Source organism: Leopardus geoffroyi, chromosome D2 (genome assembly GCF_018350155.1).
Source record: "Leopardus geoffroyi isolate Oge1 chromosome D2, O.geoffroyi_Oge1_pat1.0, whole genome shotgun sequence".
NCBI classification, from domain to species: Eukaryota; Metazoa; Chordata; class Mammalia; order Carnivora; family Felidae; genus Leopardus; species Leopardus geoffroyi.
In genome coordinates, this window is record NC_059334.1 from 71297846 (window position 1) to 71321309 (window position 23464).

Genomic DNA, 23464 nt, shown 5'->3' on the forward strand with positions numbered 1-23464 from the left:
AAGGGGCGGGGTGGCTTGGGCCGGTGGCTAAATTACGGGCCCGGGAATTGCAACACTTTGTACCTTAGCATCGGAATGCATGATTACAAAAGAAACGGTGTCGTTTGCGTGGAGTGGGGGCTGGGGGAGCGTGAAGCGAATGTGCCGTTTTGAAACCAAAGGACCGTAAGCGCTTCCTCTCTCCCTGCACGAGACCCTCCCGCGGGCCCGACTGCCGCCTCTGGACTGTCCGGAGAGAACATGGCGGCCCCCGGCGCCCGGGGCTCCAGCCTCGCGGGCCTGCTCCCGGCTCAGACATCTCTGGAGTACGCCCTGCTCGACGCCGTCACCCAGGAGGAGAAGGACAGCTTGGTCTACCAGTATCTGCAGAAGGTGGACGGCTGGGAGCAGGACTTGTCAGTGCCCGAGTTTCCGGAAGGTGAGGGGCAGGCTTCGGGGTGGGGACCCCTCCCGGAACCTCCCCTTCCTCGGGGACTGCGCCCTCCCCTGCAGCGGGGGGCGAGGCAGGGTAGTGCGGCCGCGCGGGGGCGGTTCGCCCGCTGTGCCGCTTCCCCCGGGCCGGAAGCGGCGGCAGAGGGTGGTTTTCTGGAGCGCGGGGACGTGCACTTTCGTCACTGTGTCCCGAGCCCTTGCCCGGGCCTTGTGTTAACTTAGACATTCCACGAATGCTTCGTGGGTCCGGTTGGCGACGACTGAAATGTCCATGCCACCCTGTCGTTGCAGTCTGGTTGCCCAGCGTCGTCATTGCCATCCTCTGTGCATCATCCTGACACTTAGCACGTCTGTGCCACCCACCGTTGTGAACACTTCAGGGGACTAATTAACCCTCTCTACAACCCACTGAGGCTTCTTAACTGACTCATTTTATAGTTGAGGAAACTGAGGCACGGGAAGGCTAAGTAACTTCCTTAAGGTTTCACAGCTAATAATAACCGCCAAAGTCAGACTCTGCAGACCCCGGGTTGGCAAGTATCTTAGCTGTGCCACACTTCTGCGTTCAAAGTCGTGACATTTGTCATTCTTAAAATCTGAATCAATTATGGCCAGTCAACAGGGTGTGAATCCCAGTTCTTTGAGTGCTTGGGACACCAGGGAACTGATACCCGCAGTAGTGCTATTTGGGAAGCACATCTTGCTACGATAAACGAAACCGTGCTTTCCCTTCTTTGGTTGGGACTGGCATTGTTTTGTTGGTGTTGGCGTGTCTCCTGGCATGACACTGAAACCACATGTATAGTTAATCGGTTGGATATGGCAGGGTTCAGTATCTCCTGGGAGGTATATCGGAACCTCGCCTCTGACAACAGAGTCTCACGTGTCTTTCCAAGCCTTTTGCTCCTGGCTTCAAAAAAAAAATTTTTTTTTTCCTGTTGCTAATCCTAGGCTGGATTTGAAATATTGTGGAATTATTACAAGAGAATTGGGTGCGTGACTGCTTAACCCATCAAAGAAATTAAAGAGGTTATATCCATATGTGCATGTTTATTAAAAAAAAAAAAAACTTTGTAAGAAGTTACATAGCACAGTGTTACAAACTAGTCACCAGTGAGGTTTGGGGGCAATGTTTTTATTTTCTAGTCTTGTTTATAGTTACACTGGGTGTATTTTATTACCATGAGATTTGACCTTCATGATTCATAAATAATAAAATATTCAGGCTTCGTATTTGACATAATCAGATTTTCTGCTGGAGCTGATAATTGAGCTCAGAGTATTAGGTAAGAGTTTTTCTTTGGTTTCTTTATCAGTGAACTATAATCGAGAAGTCATAAACATAACGCAAACAGTATGCTTTGTTCACTTCTTAAAAGACGTAGGTGTTTATGGGAAACTGTGGTGTAATGGATGGATTCAGACAGATTTGGGGTTAAGTCCTAGTTATTTCACTTGTTAGCTGCATGACTTTGAGCAAGTTACTTGATTTCTCCAAGCCTTACTTTACTACCTTATAAAATAAACCTAGTATTTACCTTTCAGGTTAATTATGTGGGTCAGAGGTAATATATCTAAAGTTCTCAGTTCATAGGAGATCTCAATAAATGTTGGCAGCTTATTTTAAAATTTTAGAGGGACAGAGACACCATGTGGATAAGGGGCAGAGAGAGAGAATCCCAAACAGTTCTGCACTGTCCCCACAGAGCCTGATGTGAGGCTCGAACTCACCAACGGTGAGATCATGACCTGAGCGGAAACCAAGAGTTCAAAGCTCAACTGACTGAGCCACCCAGGCGTCCCAAATGTTGGCAGCTTTTAAAAAGTATATTCATTGTTACTGTAAAATTTATTAAGCATGGTAAGAAAATAACAGATATTTAATAATAGTTTCCTTACCCCCCAATCTAAGTCACTCTTGACTATTTACAGAAAATAAATTTAAAAGACAGATTCATAAATATTTTGCCATTAAGATATGAAATATGCATTAGTTTGAGGTTTTATGTGATTACTTGATCTGGTATGCAATTAACACATTATAAAAATGCATAATTAAGAGCTCACTCTCACCTAAAACCTCACTAAGTTGGACTATTAAAGCAGAAATACTGGTTTGATTTCGATTTTTTTTTTTTTTAAGAATTTTGTTTAAATTGAGTAACTCTAGTTACTGCTATTAGGCATTCGCTGTTATTATACACTTCTTCCACCTAACTTTGGCTTTCAATTTCTATAAAATATTTCCAGATACCTGCTCTGAGGTACAATTAACGGTTTTAGTGGCTGCATTTACTTATAAACCACAAACTCATTATCTTTGTTTTTCTAAATTGGTTAGCTGTGCTTTTAATATTTAACAAAATCGTTTAATTATTAACAAAATTGTAAGTCCTACTCAAGCAATTATATATTCTGATTTACAAAAGTACAGATTAATGAGATTCCATTTTTCTTTGGACGGAGGCAAACCCGTTCTTCATCAGTGTTAATACTGCCTCCATGAAATCTGTGATAGTGTATTTTGCTTAACTTTGCATTTGAAATATTTTGTGGTTAAGGTCTCCTTCAAATCCAGAGCATTTTAGTTCTTAGGAAATTAGGCATTTTGTATGTTTATCTTTATATTTTAACACTTTGTTCCTTTTTGAATTTAGTCCTGTCTTGCTGTTCTTAAGATAGAGCTTCTTTCTAAAAAGCTCCTTTGAACCTGATTGTATACTTAGGTCCTCTTAATATTTGATATTGACTCTTGTTTTTACCTACATGCGTTGATCTTGTTTTCTTTCACACACAGACTATTCTATTTCTGAAAGAATTTAGTAGCTCTTTCTTACTATGTTTGCATATTGCCCCATAATAGCGTCTTTCCCATCTTGCCCCACTGCCCTATCCCCTCCTTGAAATCATAATGGTTTATGTTTTAATGGAAAGTTTTAGATAAATTATCTTTGCCTTTTCTTTTTATCATAATTTATTTTGTAAATTTCAGGATTAGAATGGCTGAACACTGAAGAGCCTATTTCTGTCTACAAGGATCTGTGTGGAAAAGTAGTCATCCTTGATTTCTTCACCTACTGCTGCATAAACTGCATTCATCTACTGCCTGATCTTCATGCATTAGAACACACATACTCTGATAAAGGTACCTGCCCTTTAATTGGTTTCTAACAGACTGTCCCGGCGTGGGCACTGGAGTAGTGGCTGACTCATTTGCTTATAGGAGAATGAACATTTGGCATGACTTCAACGATTGCAGAAGTAATTTCTAATCTATGATTTAAGGACTCCATGCACTTTTTCGTGAAGAGTTACGCTTAAAGATAATGGTTTGCCTTCCTCGAGAACCAGACTTAATCTATGTTTTTTCTCTGAGGTTAGGTCATGATTTACTCTTTTATGATCAACTATTTTTAAAAGTTTGTCTTGTATATTTAGACTGAACCGAAATTTGTTCTATGAACAAATGAAACTTGTGTTTCTAATCTTACACTCTTCGCACTAAGATATAAAGATAAAAGTTCTTATTAGAAAATGTGATTCGACTTCCTTTCATTTCAAATGCATACAGTGGAATGCAAAATATTATAGCAGATACCTTTTCTTTGACCCTATTTTATTAAAAAATGACTTATAAAGGTTAATGTTTTCCAAAGCACACTAGGAAATCCTCTTTTATGGTATTATAAATTCTGAAGATGTAAGAGATTATACTTAGTATTTGCTTTAGAACTGAAATTTTTTCAGATCTTTTTCCTCTTGTTTACTTTTTTCTGAAAAAGAGAGCATATGGGGTGAATGAAACTAATTAAAGGTTCCATTTAATTAGGCTTAAATTAATGGAAGCTTCACACTTGGAGTGATTAAAAAGGAGAGAGGGTCAATGATCTTAGAGTAAAAATCAGAATAGAGTATACATGCACAGAATTGAAAGATATCTTGGTTTTAAAAAGGGGGTGATTAAAAAAAAAAAGGGACTGATAGGTTAAAATCTTCAGTGCAAGTAAACCTCCGATGCTTACAAATCGTAATGTATTGTATCTTGAAATTGCCAGTCACTGAGATTTATCAAGAACTCCAGTATTCCTGGGAACTAATTTATGTTTTCAAAATTTCACCTGTATTGATTTAAGAAATAAGAGCGTCTCGTTATCTACTAGTTTTGGGTGCCTGTGTGTCTTGGCCAAACTCCTATAAATAAGTATATTTATTGAACATGTAGTATGTGCAGGGTACTCTGCTAACTGAGGAAATCTGCAACAGAGTTGAATAAAAAGCATTATGGAACCTGAGGAAAGGCGTAACTCACTTTGCCTACAAGCATTGGAAAAGATTTCTCAGGAGGAGACAGGCTGGAACTTGAAAAATGAGCAGGCAGGCGTACAGCTGCAAATGAAAAAGGAGCAGGAGGAAGCAACAGATAGACAAGCAGGGAGACATGGAAAAGTAGGTTTCTTGGGGAGAGGTAAATAATAGTTCAGTGTGGCAAGATTGTAGGGGCTCCTGGGAAAGACAAAAGGAGAGGAAGGTACATTAGGTGCAGACAGTTGTGAAGGGTGTTGTTACTAAGAATGAATAGCTTGGACTTTGTCTTCCAGTGAAGATACTGAGGTGCTTCAGGTTGCTTTTGGTTTGTTGGTTTGTTGGTTTAATAAGAGGATGACAGTAAGATTTGTGTTTTAGAAAGGCGCTGCAGATCTGGGTTAAGAATCCCAGTGAACTGTTTCCATCCTTAAGACCATCCCTAAAAGACTGTTTTGGTAACTTAATTGGTTAATTCCACACTCGAAGCAAATTCAAACTTCTTGGAATGGATCCTTGTAACCTTTTTAGCAGTTTACTGGAAGCATCATTTTTATAGCACATCGTGACAAAAAATAAAAACTAGTTTTGCATCCACATATACTTCTGAAAAGTAAAATACTTGAAGTGGTCCCAACAATGTAATTTCAAGGGCATGTTCAATAATATGCTACTTTATGAAAATGCCAGTAACTTAGAAATGTTTTTATATTGCTGAGAAGATATATTCAGTTCATGTTCACAAAAGCAGGCATACCCAGAGATTATCACCTGAAAGTTCAATAAGGTGTCACTAAATTAATATGCTTTCTTACAGCGATGTGTCTTGTCTCATTACTATCTGTTCTGTTTCTGAACATGTTTGCAGCAATCCTAATAGTTCTTGAAGTGACATTCAGCAGCCTATTTTAAATTCCATGGAATATTCGGTTCATTTTATCAGTAAGCAAGAAATGCTCAGCTAAGTGAGGGAAGTGCTTATTAATTCAAAAACAGCCTGAAAGGAGTCCAAATTAGGACCCAGTTCCTTCTGCTCTAAAACAGCTTTTAAAATCAAGTTTGTAACGGTGACCAGCATCATTTTCCTAATAGCATGAGACATTATAAATGCCAGAGTCTAAAGTAAAAAGATATTTAATAGTAATGAATGGCTCTTATCTTCAAAGATTTAAGAATGTAACTGCCCTAAGCTTGTAATTAATCCATAGTAATTCAGCACATGTTTACATTAGACTGACAGGTACCTTAGGTGGTTTTTGTTTCTGTTTTTTTTTTTCTGTTTCTACTTGAGAGTTTATAAACATGTTTTTGCCTTTTATGCTGGGTACCTTAATGGCATGTTATTATATAATATCCACATGTAGCCCAGTGGCTATTGAGGACAAGTACTCTTGTTTTATAAGAAAACATTTATTAGAGAAACTATTTTCCCTATAGGGAAACTATATTCCCTAATATTTGACATATTTTAAAATGTGACTCCTAGGTGTATGCTAATGTATAATTAAATCAGAATTAACCTAAATGCCAGAGTACCACCAGGTAAATGCTTGCATTCTCACTATGGAGGAGATGCTATTTTTCTGTTTTATACTTTATTAAAAATTAGAAGAATGCAGTTCTAATTTCATAATGAAACTAAACCTTTCTATGAGTCAGTATGTAATTTGATTGTGCATCAGAGTTCCCCAGATCTTCCCTGGGTTCGGTAATTCTTTAGGAGAACTCACTGTTGTAATTTATTAACAGCTAAAGGATACAGAGTAGAGGCAGCAAAGGAAAAGGTGCTCATGAGAGGCTAAGTCCAGGGGAGACCAAACACAAGACTTCCACTCCTAGTGGAGTCCTATAAGACCACTTAATTCCCAGCAAAGAGTTGTTAGAGCACATTTGAGATGTTACCAGGGACTCTTATTAAAGACTCAGCAATCGGGGTTTTTACTGGGGGGCTGGCCAAATAGGCAGCTTCTGCCTGGTGGCATGTATGAAGATTCTAGAGTCCCAGAAGGAAAGCAAGGGTTCAGCATAAACCATATTATTTGTACCAACAGTTTAGGCATAGTGAGACACTCTTCTCCATCCTGAGAATCTCAGGAACCCTCCTGAAATCCAGGCAAGGGCCAGCCTTATAAGCAGACCTTGGAAGAATACCAGGCAGTCATGCCATGTTAACTCGTGTCTGCACACTGTATTTTCGTTTTGCAGCAGTACCTATATTACTGTTTTTTTTTTTTTTTTTTTTTGTCAACATTTATTTTTGGGACAGAGAGAGACAGAGCATGAATGGGGGAGGTGCAGAGAGAGAGGGAGACACAGAATCGGAAACAGGCTCCAGGCTCTGAGCCATCAGCCCAGAGCCTGATGCGGGGCTCGAACTCACGGACCGCAAGATCGTGACCTGGCTGAAGTCGGACGCTTAACCGACTGCGCCACCCAGGCGCCCCAATTACTCTGTTTTTAAAATAGTTAAAGTAAGGGGCGCCTGGGTGGCTCAGTCGGTTAAGCGTCCGGCTTCAGCTCAGGTCATGATCTCACAGTTCCTGGGTTCGAGCCCCACCTCGGGCTCTGTGCTGACAGCTCAGAACCTGGAGCCTGTTTCAGATTCTGTGTCTCCCTCTGTCTCTGGCCCTCCCCTGTTCATGCTCTGTCTCTGTCTCAAAAATAAAATAAAAACATTAAAAAAAATAGTTAAAATATGAAAATATTGGTCAGTTTAGGATGTTTCAGGAGAGATGCAGGGTAATGCAGGCTCAGTTTTTGAAATTCTAAAAAAAAATTTCAAATGCTTTGGCTTTGTGCTTTAGTGTTCAGTGATTTTGATCTTTTCATATCATGGTTGCATCTCTCAGTATGAGACCTAAAATCCTACTTCTCCACACCCTTCTCTCCCCTCAGGGTGTTCTGGCCTCCCGGGTTCCTCAGTGTCCCTGTTTCTCTTGCCTTAAGGCCCTGACACTTAGCATTCATTCTGCTTGGAATAATGTTATCCTTTCTTGCCCAGTAAAGTGTCATGCTTGTCTTTTAGATCTCAAAACGTCTCCATCTACAATTTTGTAACATGTAAAACTCAACTGTTTTCAATCTTCCATTTAAGTAGGTTATTACAATGTTTATGATTAAACTATACACTCTACTATATAGTGTATAAAATACAATGTTGTACATATTACTGTATATAATTATAATCTAGTACAATTCTGTATATCTATATCTCTGAAAAATAAGACCTTTGAAGATTTCAAAGTGAGTTTTTGAAGTTATTTTATTACTGATATTTTAGAAGCAGTTATTCTTTTTATACAGCTTGTCTTTCCCTCCCTTCCTCCCTCTCTTCTCTCCTCCTTCCTTCTCCGTCTCTTCCTTTCCTTCTATAATTTATTTTAAATGGAGTGTTTTGATCCCTGTGCTGGCAAAATATTCATAAAGTGAAGAATCTTTGACATTCTATTTTTATTGTGTACAATTAACATAAAAAGCAAAATATCTTAAGAAAAATCTCCATACTTTAAGGTTATTGACACTGAAAAAATGGGAGGCATTGTTGTTTGGCAATTGTCTTTGTAGATTAATATAGATATTCTATTTAGACAATATAATATGGTTTATATATTGTATAGATATATAAATTTCTTCAGTATTTATGCCCTGTCTATTCATCATTTTATTTTCTACTAAGTACTGTGCTAGTGAATAATAAAACATGCATGGTCCCTAAATAATTAATAGGAATTACAGTCTAACAAGGGCAAGACTTATAATCAGATACTCACAAATATGTTTATAATTTCTGATTAGTACTAAGAAGAAAAATTACAGGTGCTATGAAAACAAATAATGGAGTTTGATCTGGAGGAATTAAAGAAAGCTTTCTTAAGAGTGAAAATTAAGCTTGAGATGTAAAAGGAAAGTATGGCTTTACTAGGTGAGAAAGGGTGAAGAACATTCCAGGCCAAAGGAGGATTGTGTGTTAAGGCATTAAAGCAAGAGGAATAATGATATTCTGGAGGAATTGAAGGAAGGCCAGGTTGCTCTAACACCCTGAGGGGAGGGGAAGAAAGGCGTGGAGAACATGCTGGGGAGATGAGATTTAGTTTTTACACAAAGAACAATGGCAGATTTTCTGGAAGAGGCTGACAGGATGAGATTTGTGATTGTTTCAAGATCTGTCCTACTCTTGGGGCCCCTGGGGGGCTCAGTCGGTTAAGCTTCTGACTTCAGCTCGGGTCATAGGATCTCAGTTTTTGGGTTCGAGCCCCATGTCAGGCTCTGTGCTGACAGCTCAGAGCCTGGAGCCTGCTTTGGATTCTGTCTCCCTCTCTCTGCCCCTTCCCCACTCGTGCTCTGTCTCTGTCTCTGTCTCTGTCTCTCTTTCTCTCTCAAAAATAAACAAACATTTTAAAAAAAAAAAAAAAACAGTCCCACTCCTGGGTAGGTAACTGATTAGTGGACAAGACTGGATGTGAGAGATCTGTGACAAGGCTGTTGTGCTTCCTATGAGACATGATAATAGCTTGAAACTAGTTATAGAGGGATAAGATTAATAAGATTTGGTCATGGATTAAATATGGGTGATGAGAGAGGGCTCTTTGGTATAACAGAGATATCCTAGGTAGGTTTTTGGCTTGTATAATTGGACAGATGACGGTGCCATTTGGTGAAAGGAAACACTACAGAAAGGACAGGTTTGGAGGGGAAAGTCATGAGTTTGGTGTAAATTACCTCTGAGACTTGCACTTCATTATCCATATGCCTTCCATCACTCCTAGGGCTAACAACCTAGATCCTTTAAATCCTTTGCTCCCCTTCATTCCCTGTCCTAGTCACTTCTTCAGTCTCCTCCATCGTTCATACACTCTGGCTTCCATGTGTTTTGTCGCCATGGAATCTCCTTCATTGCTCTCTTCACTTAGTTAACACCTTCTAAAGGCAAACATCTGCCATTAACCTTCACTTCTTCGAACAAGTGTTGGCTATGTTGATCAGAGGGAATAGATGGATGTATGTATATTTTGGTACATAGTGTGTATGTATGTATATCACACGTGTAAAATATAGAGAGACATGACTTGGATTCTTAATTCATTGGGCTGTAAGTCATTATTTAGATATTCATATTGCCCCTGTTGGATGAATGGGATCCTCTTCAAGCTGTCACCTGTGTCCTTTTGATCCATGCTTCTCATTCTCCGAACACTTCCTTGTCACAACAAAATATTTAAAGATTCCTCTTATACTTTCCCAGCCCCTTCCGTGAATCAGCCATTTCTCCAAAGAGCTCTGATTCTGTTTAGTATTGAATATTGGGAATGGGTTTGAGAAACCAAGATCTGGGTACATCCTGCACTCATTGCTACTGGGGTGTCTTTGCTTCTAGTCCCTCCCAACTAGTTAAAAATTACTTAGACTAATCCTCCCCACTCCCCATGAGGTTATGTTGTTCGTTTGAAGTACAGCTAGATTCATTTGTTTCTGTTTGTATTTTTAGTTGATTATATTTGTTTTTGAGTATGTAAAATCTTAGCATGGTCCTGAAAGTCAGAACTATACAGAAAGTATAGCTCCATCTACCCATCTCTCTACCTGTTTCTTTTCTTTTCTTTTTTTAAACATTTACTTATTATTGAGAGACAGAGACAGAGCATGAGCATCAGAGGAGCAGAGAGAGAGGGAGACACATAATCTGAAGCAGGCTCCAGGCTCTGAGCTGTCAGCACAGAGCCCGATGCGGGGCTCGAACCCACAGACCACAAGATCATGACCTGAGCCTAAGTCGGATACTTAACCGACTGAGCCAGCCAGGCACCCCTCTACCTGTTTCTAGTTTCCCATTCTTTCCATCCCTTTCCAACATGATTTCTATTTTTTTATTTCTCTTTAAAAAAAAAATACTGGGGCACCTGTGGTTAAGACTGTTAAGCATCTGACTTCGGCTCAGATCATGATCTCACTGCTTTTGAGTCCGAGCCCCATGTTGGGCTTCTGGGCTGAGAGCTCAGAGCCTGGAGTCTGCTTCGGATTCTGTGTCTCCCTTTTTCTCTGCCCCTCCCCTGCTCCTGCTCTGTTTCCCTCTCTCAAAAAGAAATTAACATTAAGAAACAATTTTAAAAAATACTAACAGTGACCTACTGTAGATGTTTTTGAGTGTTTTGCTTTTTTAATGTAACAATTTATCCTGGAGGCCACTTCATATAGAGAATTTCCTGATTATTTTTATAGAACTCCATTTTGTGTGTGTGTGTGTGTGTGTGTGTGTGTATGTCTGTGTACACCAGAATTTATTCACTCACTGTCCTGTCCTATGTATTGGCCCTTAGGTTGTTTCCAATATTTAGCAGTTACAGTGAATAACCTCATGATATGTTTTTGTATTGCTGGTGGCATATCTTGGGGGTAGATTCCTAGTGGTGGGATTTCTGGGTCAAAGTTAAATGCTTATAATATAGTTTTGTTGAGTATTGCCACATTGTGAGCCAGAAGGGTTGTACTAGTTTGTGTTCCTAGACTGTGAGGGTGCCTCTTTTCCCACTGCTGCTCCAGTAAAATGTATTGACGTGTTTTTTGTTTTTTGTTTTAAATATAATTTATTGTCAAGTTGGCTAACATGCCATGTATACAGTGTGCTCTTGGCTTTGGGAGTAGATTCCCATGATTCATCGCTTACATACAACACCCAGCACTCATCCCAACAAGTGCCCTCCTCGGTGCCCATGACCCCTTTTCTTTGCCCCCTGGCCCCCTACCCCTATCAACCCTCAGTTTGTTCTTGGTATTTATGAGTCTCTTATGGTTTGCCTCCCTCTCTGTTTGAAACTATTTTTCCCCTTCCCTTCCCCCATGGTCTTCTGTTAAGTTTTTCAACTTCCACATATGAGTGAAAACTTGGTATCTTTTTCTGACTGACATTTCATATCACTTATTTCATATCACTTGTCATAATACCCTTCAGTTCCATCCACGTTGTTGCAAATAGCAAGATTTCATTCTCATTGCCGGGTAGTATTCCCTTGTATATATAAACCACATCTTTATTCATCAGTTGATGGACAGTTGGGTTCTTTCCATAATTTGGCTATTAATAGCGCTGCTGTAAACACTGGGGTACATGTGCCCCTATGCATCAGCACTCCTGTATACTTTGGATAAATTCCTAGTAATGCTATTGCTGGGTTGTAGGGTAGTTCTATTTTTAACTTTTTGAGGAACCTCCACACTGTTTTCCAGAGTGTCTGCACCAGTTTGCATTCCCACCAACAGTGCAAGAGGGTTCCCGTTTCTCCACGTCCTCTCCGGCATCTATAGTCTCCTGATTTGTTCATTTTACCCACTCTGACTGGCATGAGGTGGTATCTCAGTGTGGCTTTGATTCGTATTTCCCTGATGATAAGCAATGTTGAGCATCTTTTCATATGTTGGCCATCTGGTGTCTTCTTTGAAAAAGTGTCTATTCATGTCTTCTGCCCATTTTTTCAGTGGATTATTTATTTTGCTGGTGTTGAGTTGGTAAGTTTTTTATAGATTTTGGATACTAACCATTTATCCGATAGGTCATTAGCAAATATCTTCTCCCATTCCATCAGTTGCCTTTTAGGTTTGTTGATTGTTTGCTTTGCAGAAGTTTTTTATCTTGATGAAGTCTCAATAGTTGATTTTTTGCTTTTATTTCCCTTGCCTATGGAGATGTGTCAAGTAAGAAGTTGCTGCGGCCAAGGTCAAAGAGGTTGTTGCCTGTTTTCCCCCTAGGGTTTTGATGGTTTCCTGTTTCACATTTAGTTCTTTCATCCATTTTGAGTTTATTTTTGTGTATGGTTGACACACTTTTTTAATTTGTACTGATCTAATAGGTTAAAAAAATGGTATCTTTGTGTGGTTTTATTTATTTTTTAAGTAAACTCTAAACCCAACATGGGACTCAAACTTATGATCCTAAGATCAAGAGTTGCACACTGTACTGAGCCAGCCAGGTACCCCTTGATGTAGTTTTAAATTACAGTTTAGAATGTGTTTGAAAATTTTTTCTTGTCTTTGTGGCTATTTATTGTAAGTGGGGTTTTGTCTACCATTCTATACTCCCAACTGGCTATTGTATAGGTATATAAAAGCTGTTGATTTTATCTGTTAATTTTGTATTCTTTTTTGTTGTTAATTTTATGTTCTGCTTCCTAAATCTTTTACTATTTTGTTTACTTTTGTAATTGATTCTCTGAGGTTCCCCTAACATGCTATGTTATTTGCAAAGAAATTTTCCAAATCTTATCTCTATAATCGATTTGTCTAATTTTGTTGGCTAATAGCGCGCCCCCCCCATTCATTATTTAATAGTAGTAGACATTGGGCATCTTTGCCTTGTTCTTTATCTTATTTGGAAATACTATTTTTTCTCCATTAAGTAACAGGCTGGTTTTAGGATTTAGTTATATTTTATTTAACCAATTAACAAAGTATTGAGGAACAAAATTCAAGTAAATTATATCTCAATATACCTGATGTTGAAAACCGAAATCTCTCTCTCCCATTTCTGGTTTTGGAGGAGAATGGAGGCCACCTAATTTTGAATCTCCCCACTTATCTTTTCCTCTCCCTCAAACATAAAAACAAGGAGAATAAACAAAACCACACTTGATCGTGCCTTCAGCAATACTAGGAGACTGAGAATATCATGCTTTCAAACTACCTGTAAGTTGAGAAATAAACTGAATTCCATTAAAGGTCCTCTTGCTGTAAGCCTGCAGATGCTAGAACAGGGATGGGGGGAGTTTGAGTCTTTTTTTCCCCATGGAGTCTTTTCAATGAAAAAAAGGAGAGTGGTTTAGAGGCCTTGGGCTAAGCACAGAGTAACCCCCTTACCAGTAGAAAGAGAAACTCCACCACTAAGTGCAAAATACTGAACACATGTTTGGATCATAGCACCAGCTCTTGAAAGAGTTTGGGCCTAAGAACAGAAGCCTCAGAGCAGCATTGCCTCTTGGAGGGAATAAGACCTAGAGATGGGGTTTCCCCTTGAAGATCCTCTACTTAAAGAAAGAAACAAACAAAAAAAAAAACCCAAAAAACAAAACCAAAATGTTGAGGATCTTGCAGGGGAAAAAAAAAAAAAGAAAATACACATCAACCCCTTCTTGCAACAATGCTATCCAAAAATGAAACTGCACAGAGAGAGAGAACTGTCAGAAAAGTGTACTCTCAATCTAGGAGCCCTGTCCACAAAATGGGTGGGAATATTAAAAAAATCACATCCATATAAAATTGTAAAAAGCTGAAAAAGTTAGAGTTGAAGTGCTGATGAACATTCCTAATGATCACAAAAAAACTGTAACACAATCCTCCATATTGAATTACACATCCTCAAACAGCGTTTAAGAATAATTTAAAAAGATCTTGAACCAGAAATTCACAAACAAAGGGGTGCCTGGGTGGCTCAGTAGGTTAAGCCTCCGACTTCAGCTCAAGTCATGATCTCGTGGTTTGTGCGTTCGAGCCCTGCGTTGGGCTCTGTGCTGACAGCTCAAAGCCTGGAGCCTGCTTCGGATTCTGTGTCTCCCTCTTTCTCTGCCCCGCCTCTGCTCGCAACCTGTCTCTCAAAAATAAAAAATGTTTTTAAAAATTCAGAAACTGAGAATGGAGATGCACCCCCCCCCCCCATGCAAGAGGTAAGGAGTGTTGATTGAACTCAGAAAAGAAATAGAAGGAAAAAGTCCAAGTTATTTTAGAAACGAAGACTAAATTACAAGGTGCCTAAGGGGCAGTAAATTCAAATAAAAATGTAATAAGGGGCATTTAAATAAAGAAGGGGAGAAGAACAAACCTAGAGAATGAAAATAAGCTAAAGAAGTAAAAATAGAGGAAATGATTGAAATGAAAGACAAGCAGAAGAGATCCAACATAAGGCTACTTAGAGACTGAAGAAAAATCAATCAAAACAACTGACCAAAACGAATACGTAAAATTAGAATCCAAGAAAATGCTCTGGCAATAAAAGAAACCTTGAATCTACATATTGAAAGGTACTATCAGATACCAGAGAAAATTGACACAGAACAGCCCAAGAAGTATCTTACTTTAAACTATTACATTTTAAAGATGTTTAAAAAATATCTTCAGGGCCTCCAGGAAAAACAGTGACTTTCAAAAACATGGAAATTAGGACAGACTTTATATGAATAACACGCAAAGCAAGGCAACAGTACATTTTCTTTCTTTTTTTTTCTTTTTAAAAAAAATTTTTTTTTGAGAGAGTGTGTGAATAGGAGAGAGAGGCAGAAAGGGAGACACACAATCTGTAGCAGGCTCCAGGCTCCGAGCTGTCAGCACAGAGCCCAGCGTGGGCTCGGACTCATGGACCACGAGATCATGACCTGAGCCGAAGTTGCAAACTTAACCAACTGAGCCATCCATGCACCCCCCCGAATTTTTTTTTTAGTTAAGCCCATTCATATTTACTTATTATTGTGCATAATCATTATATGTATTAGGTTTTCTTTGTTTTTCTTAACATGATGTATTTTCTTTGCTATTTTACTAATTGCTCTGGTTAGAAAAAGTTGTTTCATTGGTTATCTTTGTACTTACAACTTTATTTTTTTTCATGTTTTTATTTTTGAGAGAGACAGAGCAAGTATGGGGGTGGGGCGCAGAGAGAGGGGACAGAGGATCTGGAGCAGGCTCTTTGTTGACAGCAGAGAGCCCAATGCAGTGCTTTAACTCCCGAACCTTGAGATCATGACCTGAGCCGAAGTTGGGCACTCAACCTACCCAACTGAGCCGCCCGGGTGTCCTTGTATTTACAACTTTAAATAAATAATAGCAAACATTCTTTGAGCTTTTATAATGTATAAAAGGTATTATGCTAAATGCCTTAATTGGATTAAGTAATTCAGCAAGTGGTAAAGCCAGAATTTGATTATAGGGAGCCTGACTCCAGAGCTCATGCAATTTTTTTTTTTTTTTCAGAACTTTATTGTGGCATAATTGACACATAGTAAACTGCACATTTAAGTGTATAATTTTAAGTGTATAATTTTTCCCACTCCTCCCTACCCCCCTTCTTCCCAGTCTCTAACCACCAATCATTGGGTTGGTTTTGTGTATCTTCTTTTAAAATGTTTGTGAGGTTATTTTTTAATCTTTGGTTTTCAGAGATTATGTCTTAACATGATTTTCTTTTAATTTATCCTATTTAGAGTGAATTTCTTGAATTCTGTATATTTATTTTTTTAATTTAACTTTTATTTAGTTAACATACAGTGCAAAAACTTTCGGGAGTAGAATTTAGTGGTTCATCACTTGTATTTAACAACTAGTGCCCTCCTTAATACCCATCCCCCATCTAGCCCATCTCCCACTCACTTCCCTCCAACAACCCTCAGTTTGTTCCCTATCATTAAGAGTCTCTTGTGGTTTATTCCCCTCTTTTCTTTTTTTCTACCCTTCCCGTATGTTCATCTGTTTTGTTTCCACATATGAGTGAAATCATATAGTATTTCTTTCTCTGATTGACTTATTTCACTTAATACATTCTAGCTCCATCCACATTGTTATAAATGGCAAGATTGTGTTCTTTTTGATGGCTGAGTAATATTCCATTGTATATAAATACCACATCTTCTTTATTCATCAGTTGAGGGGCATTTGGACTCCCTCCATAGTTTGGCTATTGTTGATAATGCTGCGGTCAACATTGGGGTGCATGTACCCTTTCGAATCTGTATTTATGTATCCTTTGGGTAGATACCTAATAGTGCAATTGCTGAATGGTAGGGTAGTTCTATTTTTAGTTTTTTGAGGAACCTCTACATTGTTCTCCAGAGTGACTGCACCAGTTTGCATTCCAACCAACAGTGCAAGAGGGCTCCCCTTTCTCCGTCCACATCCTTGCCAGTACCTGTTGTTTCTTGTGTTGTTAATTTTAGCCATTTGGGCAGTGGTGAGGTAGTGTCTCATTGTGGTTTTGATTCGTATTTCTCTGATGACGAGTGATGTTGAGCATCTTTTCGTATGTCTGTTAGCCATCTGGATGTCTTCTTTGGAAAAGTGTCTATTCATGACTTTTGCCCATTTCTTAACTCAGTTGTTTGTTTTTGGGATTTGATAAGTTCTCTATAGATTTTGGATACTAACCATTTATCAGATGTGTTGTTTGTAAATATCTTCTCCCATTCTTTAGGCTGCCTTTTAATTTTGTTGATTGTTTGCTTCACTGTGCAGAAGCTTTTGATGAAGTTGTAATAGTTCATGTTTGTTTTTCTTTCCCTTGCCTTTAGGGACATGTCTAGTAAGAAGTTGCCCTGGCTGAGGTCAGAGAGGTTTCTGCCTGTGTTCTCTAAGATTTTGATGGTTTCCTATCTGACATTTCGGTCTTTCATCCATTTTGAATTTATTTTTGGGTATGGTGTAAGAAAGTGGTCCTGTTTCATTTTTCTACATGTCGCTGTACAGTTTTCTCAACACCATTTGTTGAAGAGACTCTTTTTTTCCTTTGGGTATTCTTTCCTGCTTTGTCAAAGAGTAGTTGGCCATATAGCTGGGTTTTCTGTAAATTTATATCTTCAGATGAATTTTGGAAGTTTTGGCATTTTTCAAATATTTTTTCTGCCCCAATCTTTTTGTCTTCTCCTCCTGTGAGTCCAAGTCCACATACATTAGATCATTTAAAACTGTTTCACAGGTTCCTGAGGTTCTGTTCATTTTTGTTCTTCAGTCTTCTTTCTTTGTGCTCCTTAGATTGGATAATTTCCCGTTGAGCTATTTTTAGGTTTACTGACTCTTTTCTCTGTCATCTCTTTTTTGCCATTGAGCTCATCCAGTGAATTTATTTTAAATATGGTATTTTTGAGTTCCGAAATTTTCATTTAGTTCTTTTTTCTATTTTTATTTCCTATTTTTTCATTCATGTCAAGTGTGTTTTTCTTTTTTCTTTTTTTTTTTAGAGATAGCAAGTGAGAATAGGGGAGACTGGCAGAGGGGGGAAAGAGAGAATATCTTAAGCAGACTCCACACTCAGCTCAGAGCCCAACTTGGAACTCAGTCTTACGACCCTGGGGATCATGACCTGAGCTGAGATCAAGAGTTGGACGCCCAACCAACAGAGCCACCCAGGTGCCCCTCAAGTGTGCTTTTCTTTCCCTCAAGGAGCATAGTTAGAGTTCCTTTATGGTGTTTTGTCTACTAATTCAAACTTCTGCTTTGTTTTGGAGCTGGTATCTGTCAGTTGTTTTTGTAGGCATTCAACTTTGTTGGTGCAAACTCAAAGTTCCGTCTCTTCTTCCATCAGCTCTGTGTCTCCTTTCATCAGCCCAGCAATCCACTTCTCGGTTCTTTAAGCCTTTGCTGTACTGTTGTAGGGCTGCCTCACATGTGTATAGTTGAGGAGTCAGGCCGAGACTTGTGAGTGTTCATTCTCTGAAATGGGGAGTCACCTTCTCCAGCTCTCTTCCCCTTGGGGTTTCCCCCACCCTCTCCAGTTTCCCTGGCTCCTTGGGCCAGAAAGGGGTTTCCATGGTCTTAGCCACCTGCGTTGCTCCCAAACCGGGGTCCACCTTCAATGCCAAGCCATGAAGGGGAAAATAAAACTGGAAACTCCCCTTAATGGTTTGGTTTTCCAAGTTTTGAAATGCCCCCACCCCCCAACAATCTGCCTGCTTTTGTTTACTTTTTTCTGTCCTCAAGCAGGGATGAGGGTATGTGTACCTGTGTGATGTCTGTGTTTTTGTTGGGATTTAATAGTTGCAAATGGAAGGATGGTCTGTTAGGAAATTACACCTGCCAGTTTGTGTGGGTTTATTTCTTCTTCATGCTGATGTGCATAGGTTTTGAGGAGTGTGTTGGGAGATTGTATTACCTCTGTAGTCAGTGTTGAGTTTTTTCTCTGAATCCAGCTGAACACTTTTTCCTTTTTTTTTTTTTTTTTTTTCTGCTATCTTCAATTAAGGCTTGTTCTAGGAACCACATAATGGGAATTTTAAATAAATCTAAGACCTTAATATTATAGAAACATCTTGCTTATAGTTGTTCTGTTAATTTGTAATGTGGGTAGGCCAGAAAAACCTAAGAGGATAATGTGACAATAAATATTAACAAAAAGCAGTCATAGTCACTATGAATTTCAAAGGGGCTTATAATAGTTGGAGAAAAAATAACAGTATTTCAGTATCTTCATAAGAAATTAATGTTTTTTAAAACTTTGTCTAGATAAAGGACACAAAGAGGTGTAATCCTGAAATAGCCATGTGATTTTGATCATATTCATTTTTATGTAGTTATCAAGATTGTCATGATATTTGAGTGTTAATTTTTTTATACGTGTGTTTAAATGCAGTTGAAGAAGACACTTTTAGTTCTGCCTTTTTTTTTTTTAATCTCTGGACTGTTTATTAATGACCCATAATCTAATGTGCAGATGGTGACTTTCAGACTTGATTACTTCATAATGTTTAACTTACATTTTTTCCCATTTAGACGGTCTTCTGATTGTTGGTGTTCACTCGGCTAAGTTCCCAAATGAAAAAGTCCTGGATAACATTAAGAGCGCCGTTCTTCGATACAACATCACCCACCCTGTGGTTAATGATGCGGATGCCAGCCTTTGGCAAGAACTAGAAGTCTCCTGCTGGCCAACTTTGGTCATACTTGGACCTCGTGGAAATATGTTATTTTCTTTAATTGGAGAGGGACACAAAGATAAATTATTTTTATATACTTCAATAGCTTTAAAGTATTATAAAGACAGGGGACAGATCAGAAATCATAAAATTGAAATAAAACTCTATAAAGATTCTTTGCCACCTTCACCATTGCTGTTTCCTGGCAAAGTAACGGTAGACCATGTTTCTAATAGATTGGTAATAGCAGACACTGGACATCATAGAATTTTGGTCGTCCTGAAGAATGGGCAAATTCAGTACAGCATTGGAGGTAAAGTTTGCTTCTAATTATGATATGTAATATATTTTATAGTAAAAAAAAAAAAACACCTCAAGGAAATGTATTGAAATATATCTCCCTGGTTTTAGACCTAAAATGGGCTCAGTACATCTACATAGTTAATAAAATCTGTTAAGTACATTCTTATTGATCGTATTTATCCAGACTAAATTGACATCTAATAATGTAATAGTCAAAGAGAAAAATAATTCATCTTTTTGCAATTCTGCTTTAGTAGCATATACAGCATTAGTCCATAAAGTAGGGGTTCGTGCATTCCTAATGCAAATAAACTAGTCTTACTCTAAGCCCTGGTGCTATTCTTAGTATGCTTAGATATTGTTCCCTTAGCTCCTTAAGTTTTCACATTTCTTCTTTTTCATTTTTGTTAGAGTTCTTTATTTTGTGTTTCTTTTGTTTGGGCAACTTGATGTTTGGGTTTAAGACAGGCACTTATGAGAACTGTTGCTCAAAAATTATTAGTTATAGTAGGTGTAATTTAAATGGTTAAAAGGTTTTTAATTCTATAATAATTTTCAAAATAGTGTAAATGAATATTCTGCTTTGTTAAACGGAGAAACCAGCAGCAAGCTACCGTTCCCAAACATGTTTTTAGGAATAATGTTATCTTGTGATAAATTAATAATTATTCTACAATAGTTCTTCAAAAGAATTCTGTGCCAGATACACTTAGGAAATACTAGTTAGTTGTGGTTTAACAGATTTTTTTTTAACTTTATTTATTTTGACAGAAAAATATTTATTTATTTATTTTGGGAGGGGGGGTTGGGGGGGAGAGAGAGAGGAAGAGAGAAAGAGAGAAAGAGAATAAGAATTCCAAGCAGACTCTGTGCTGTCAGTGGAGAGCCTGATGGCAGGGCTTGAACTCACAAACCACAAGATCATGATCTCAGCCAAAGTCGGAGGCTCAACTGACTGAGCCACCCAGGCACCCCTAAACTTCTTATTTTTTTTAAATGTTTATTTTAGAAAGAGGGCATGTGTGAGCAGGTGAGGGTTAGAGAGAGAGGGAGACAGAGGATCCAAAGAGACTCTGAGCTGTAAGCTCCAAGCCCTACACGGAGCTCAAACTCACAAACCATGAGATCATGACCTGGGCCAAAATTGGACACTTAACCGACCGAGCCACTCAGGCGCCTAATAAATAAACTTAAAAAAATAATAAAAAATAGAAATATTCCCTTCTGATATATGCTACTAATGTGCACTAGTGACCATTGTTCAGTAAGCCCTGTCATTAGCAAAACTTACTCCTAAGAAAAATAGATCTTGGGAAACACTAGACTTTAGGTAAAAGTATCGTGCTATTTATATTAAAATCCCAGTTCTAAATACTGTTTTTCTTTCTTCATTGAGGTTTGATTTACATATGTTATGAAAAATGATTACCACGAGGGGCGCCTGGGTGGCTCAGTCGGTAAGCGTCTGACTTCAGCTCGGGTCATGATCTCACGGTTCGTGAGTTCAAGCCCCGCATTGGGCTCTATGCTGACAGCTCAGAGCCTGGAGCCTGCTTCAGATTCTGTGTCTTCCTCTCTCTCTGCTCCTCCCCCACTCACACTCTGTCTCTCTCTCAAAAATAAATAAACATAAAAAAATTTTTTTTTTAATGATTACCACAATAGGTCTAGTTTATATCCATCTTCCTAATATAGGTGCAAGAAAAAGAAAGGAAACAAAGAAAAACAAATGGGGGTGGGGGGTTAATTTGAGATAACTTTTTAAGAGGAAAAAATTTGTCCTGTGGCTGTCTTGTCTTTTAGGACCCAACCCTGGAAGAAAAGATGGAGTATTTTCAGAGTCAACTTTTAATTCACCACAGGGGGTAGCCATAAGGAATAATATCATATATGTGGCAGATACTGAAAACCACCTTATAAGAAAGGTAAGTTTCAATTTTAAATACAGTTTTAATACTTCTAATTAGAAAAACTGGTACTTACTTGCTACATTAAATATTTGAAATGAGAGGATAATGCTTAAACCCCTCACGTCCTCTTTATGCAGCTCTTTTCAGAGGTACTTGCTTTAGTGTTTTTCTTGGGCGTCTTGCTTCTCTGTGTCTTAGCCTGTAGCTGTCACGGATCAACCTGCCAGTCAAGTCCTTTTGTTGTTGTGGTTTATCCTTCTGTTTCAAAGTAGCTGATCATCTAAAAGCCCCTCATTTTGAAGTATTTTCCTAACCACTGGTGACAGAGCAGTGCTTTCTCCTTTTTTTCAGTTAAATTTTCTCAAACCTAGAAGAAACATCACACCACTCCCACCTCCCTTCACCTTTTATGCTTTGCCCAGAAATACATGTAAGTCGATCTTAAAATGTGTTTTATTTCATTATAAAAGTTGTATATGGTCTTGCTTTTTAAAAATGAATACACTTAAAAATGTATTTAAAAAATACATAAAAAGGCTCACACCATCTATTTTAGCTTCCCCATTGTTAAAATTTTTGTCTTTTCAGTGATTTTTTTTCTGTCCTATACAAAGAAATTTGTATTTAAAAGACTGCCTCTAGGGATGCCTGGGTGGTTCAGTTGCTTGAGTGTCCCAACTCTTGATTTCTGTTCAGGGCGTGATCCCAATGTCGTGAGATCGAGCCTCATGTTGGGCTGGCTGAGTGCTGAGCAAGGAGACTGCTTAAGATTCTCCCCCACCCCTCTCCCCGCCATCTCACTGCCTGCCCCTCCCCCACCATGCTCCTTCTCTAAAATGAAAATTAAGAAAATAAAAATAAATGACTGTCTCTAGAGAATCCTTTTTTAAACAAATGAGGCATATTGTATGTACATAATGTTCGGTGGTTTTTTAAATTACTATTTTAGCATGAGTCGGGGAGAGGGAGAGAGGCAGGGAGAGAGAGGGAATTTTAAGCAGTCTCCATGCTCAGCATGCAGCCCAACGCAGGGCTTGATCCCACAACCCTGAGATCATGACCCGAACTGAAATCAAGAGTCTGACACTCGACCGACTGAGCCACCCAGGCGCCCCTCTTCTGCAGTTTCCTTAAATTTGTTTTCCATATTAGTCATATGAATGATATGACTGCATAGTATCCCATTGTAGAAGTGCCTAGTTATTTTAAACATTTCATACGAGTGAATATTTTGGCTATAATCCATTGGTCTTTAAGTTGCTGTCTATTTAGAAAATAAGTAACTAAGTTCATCTCACCCATCCTGTGTAAACACATTGTTTCAGATACTTCCTTGCTTTTCTCACTTTTTCTCCCTTTTGATATTTGTGCCCATTTGACAATATTATCACTTCATATAATAGGAAAACAACATGGATAGAACCTGTAATACCATTACAAGGTAAATTTCCATGAAAGCATGAAAGTTTTTACTGCTGAGATTTTAAGCACCTAGAACAAGGTCTGGCCCATAGTAGGTGTTCAATAGATAGTTGTTGAATGCATTTTTGAGCAAATAACATATTTAATGAAGCATTTTCTAATGTATCTTCCTCTTAATATGAAAACATGTTATATGAGGCAAGGATTTTGTGGATTTGCAAATTAAAGCAGATTTATTCTTTGAAAGTCTTGGAGACTTTGTTCTTAGAGACTTTAATATGTAAATATATTGTGAATACGTTAGTAGGGGGATATCTGTGAATTGGTTCTAAATTTATTTGACCAAGAAGCCTATTTTAGGCAGACCTTTTCGTAGGATTCATGATTTCATGGTATGTCATGATTTCCCACCTTAGGAAAAAGTGGTTTTCTGTTGTTAACTAAGTCCGTAAAGGTCAATGTTTCTTTATCATTGTCTTTTCAGGGTTGTATGTTTGTATA

At 38.5% G+C, this 23464-nt stretch overlaps 1 protein-coding gene across 1 annotated transcript in view; it reads left to right on the forward strand.

Moving 5' to 3' along the window:
- Positions 1 to 240: 240 nt before the first annotated feature.
- The window catches only part of NHLRC2 (NHL repeat containing 2), a 60082-nt gene continuing 36858 nt past the window's right edge, over positions 241 to 23464 (forward strand). The window contains exons 1-4 of the mRNA XM_045439000.1: positions 241 to 418; positions 3425 to 3577; positions 19186 to 19641; positions 21435 to 21556. Coding sequence (XP_045294956.1) covers positions 241 to 418; positions 3425 to 3577; positions 19186 to 19641; positions 21435 to 21556 — 909 coding nt within the window. The remainder of the gene's footprint in view (positions 419 to 3424; positions 3578 to 19185; positions 19642 to 21434; positions 21557 to 23464) is intronic.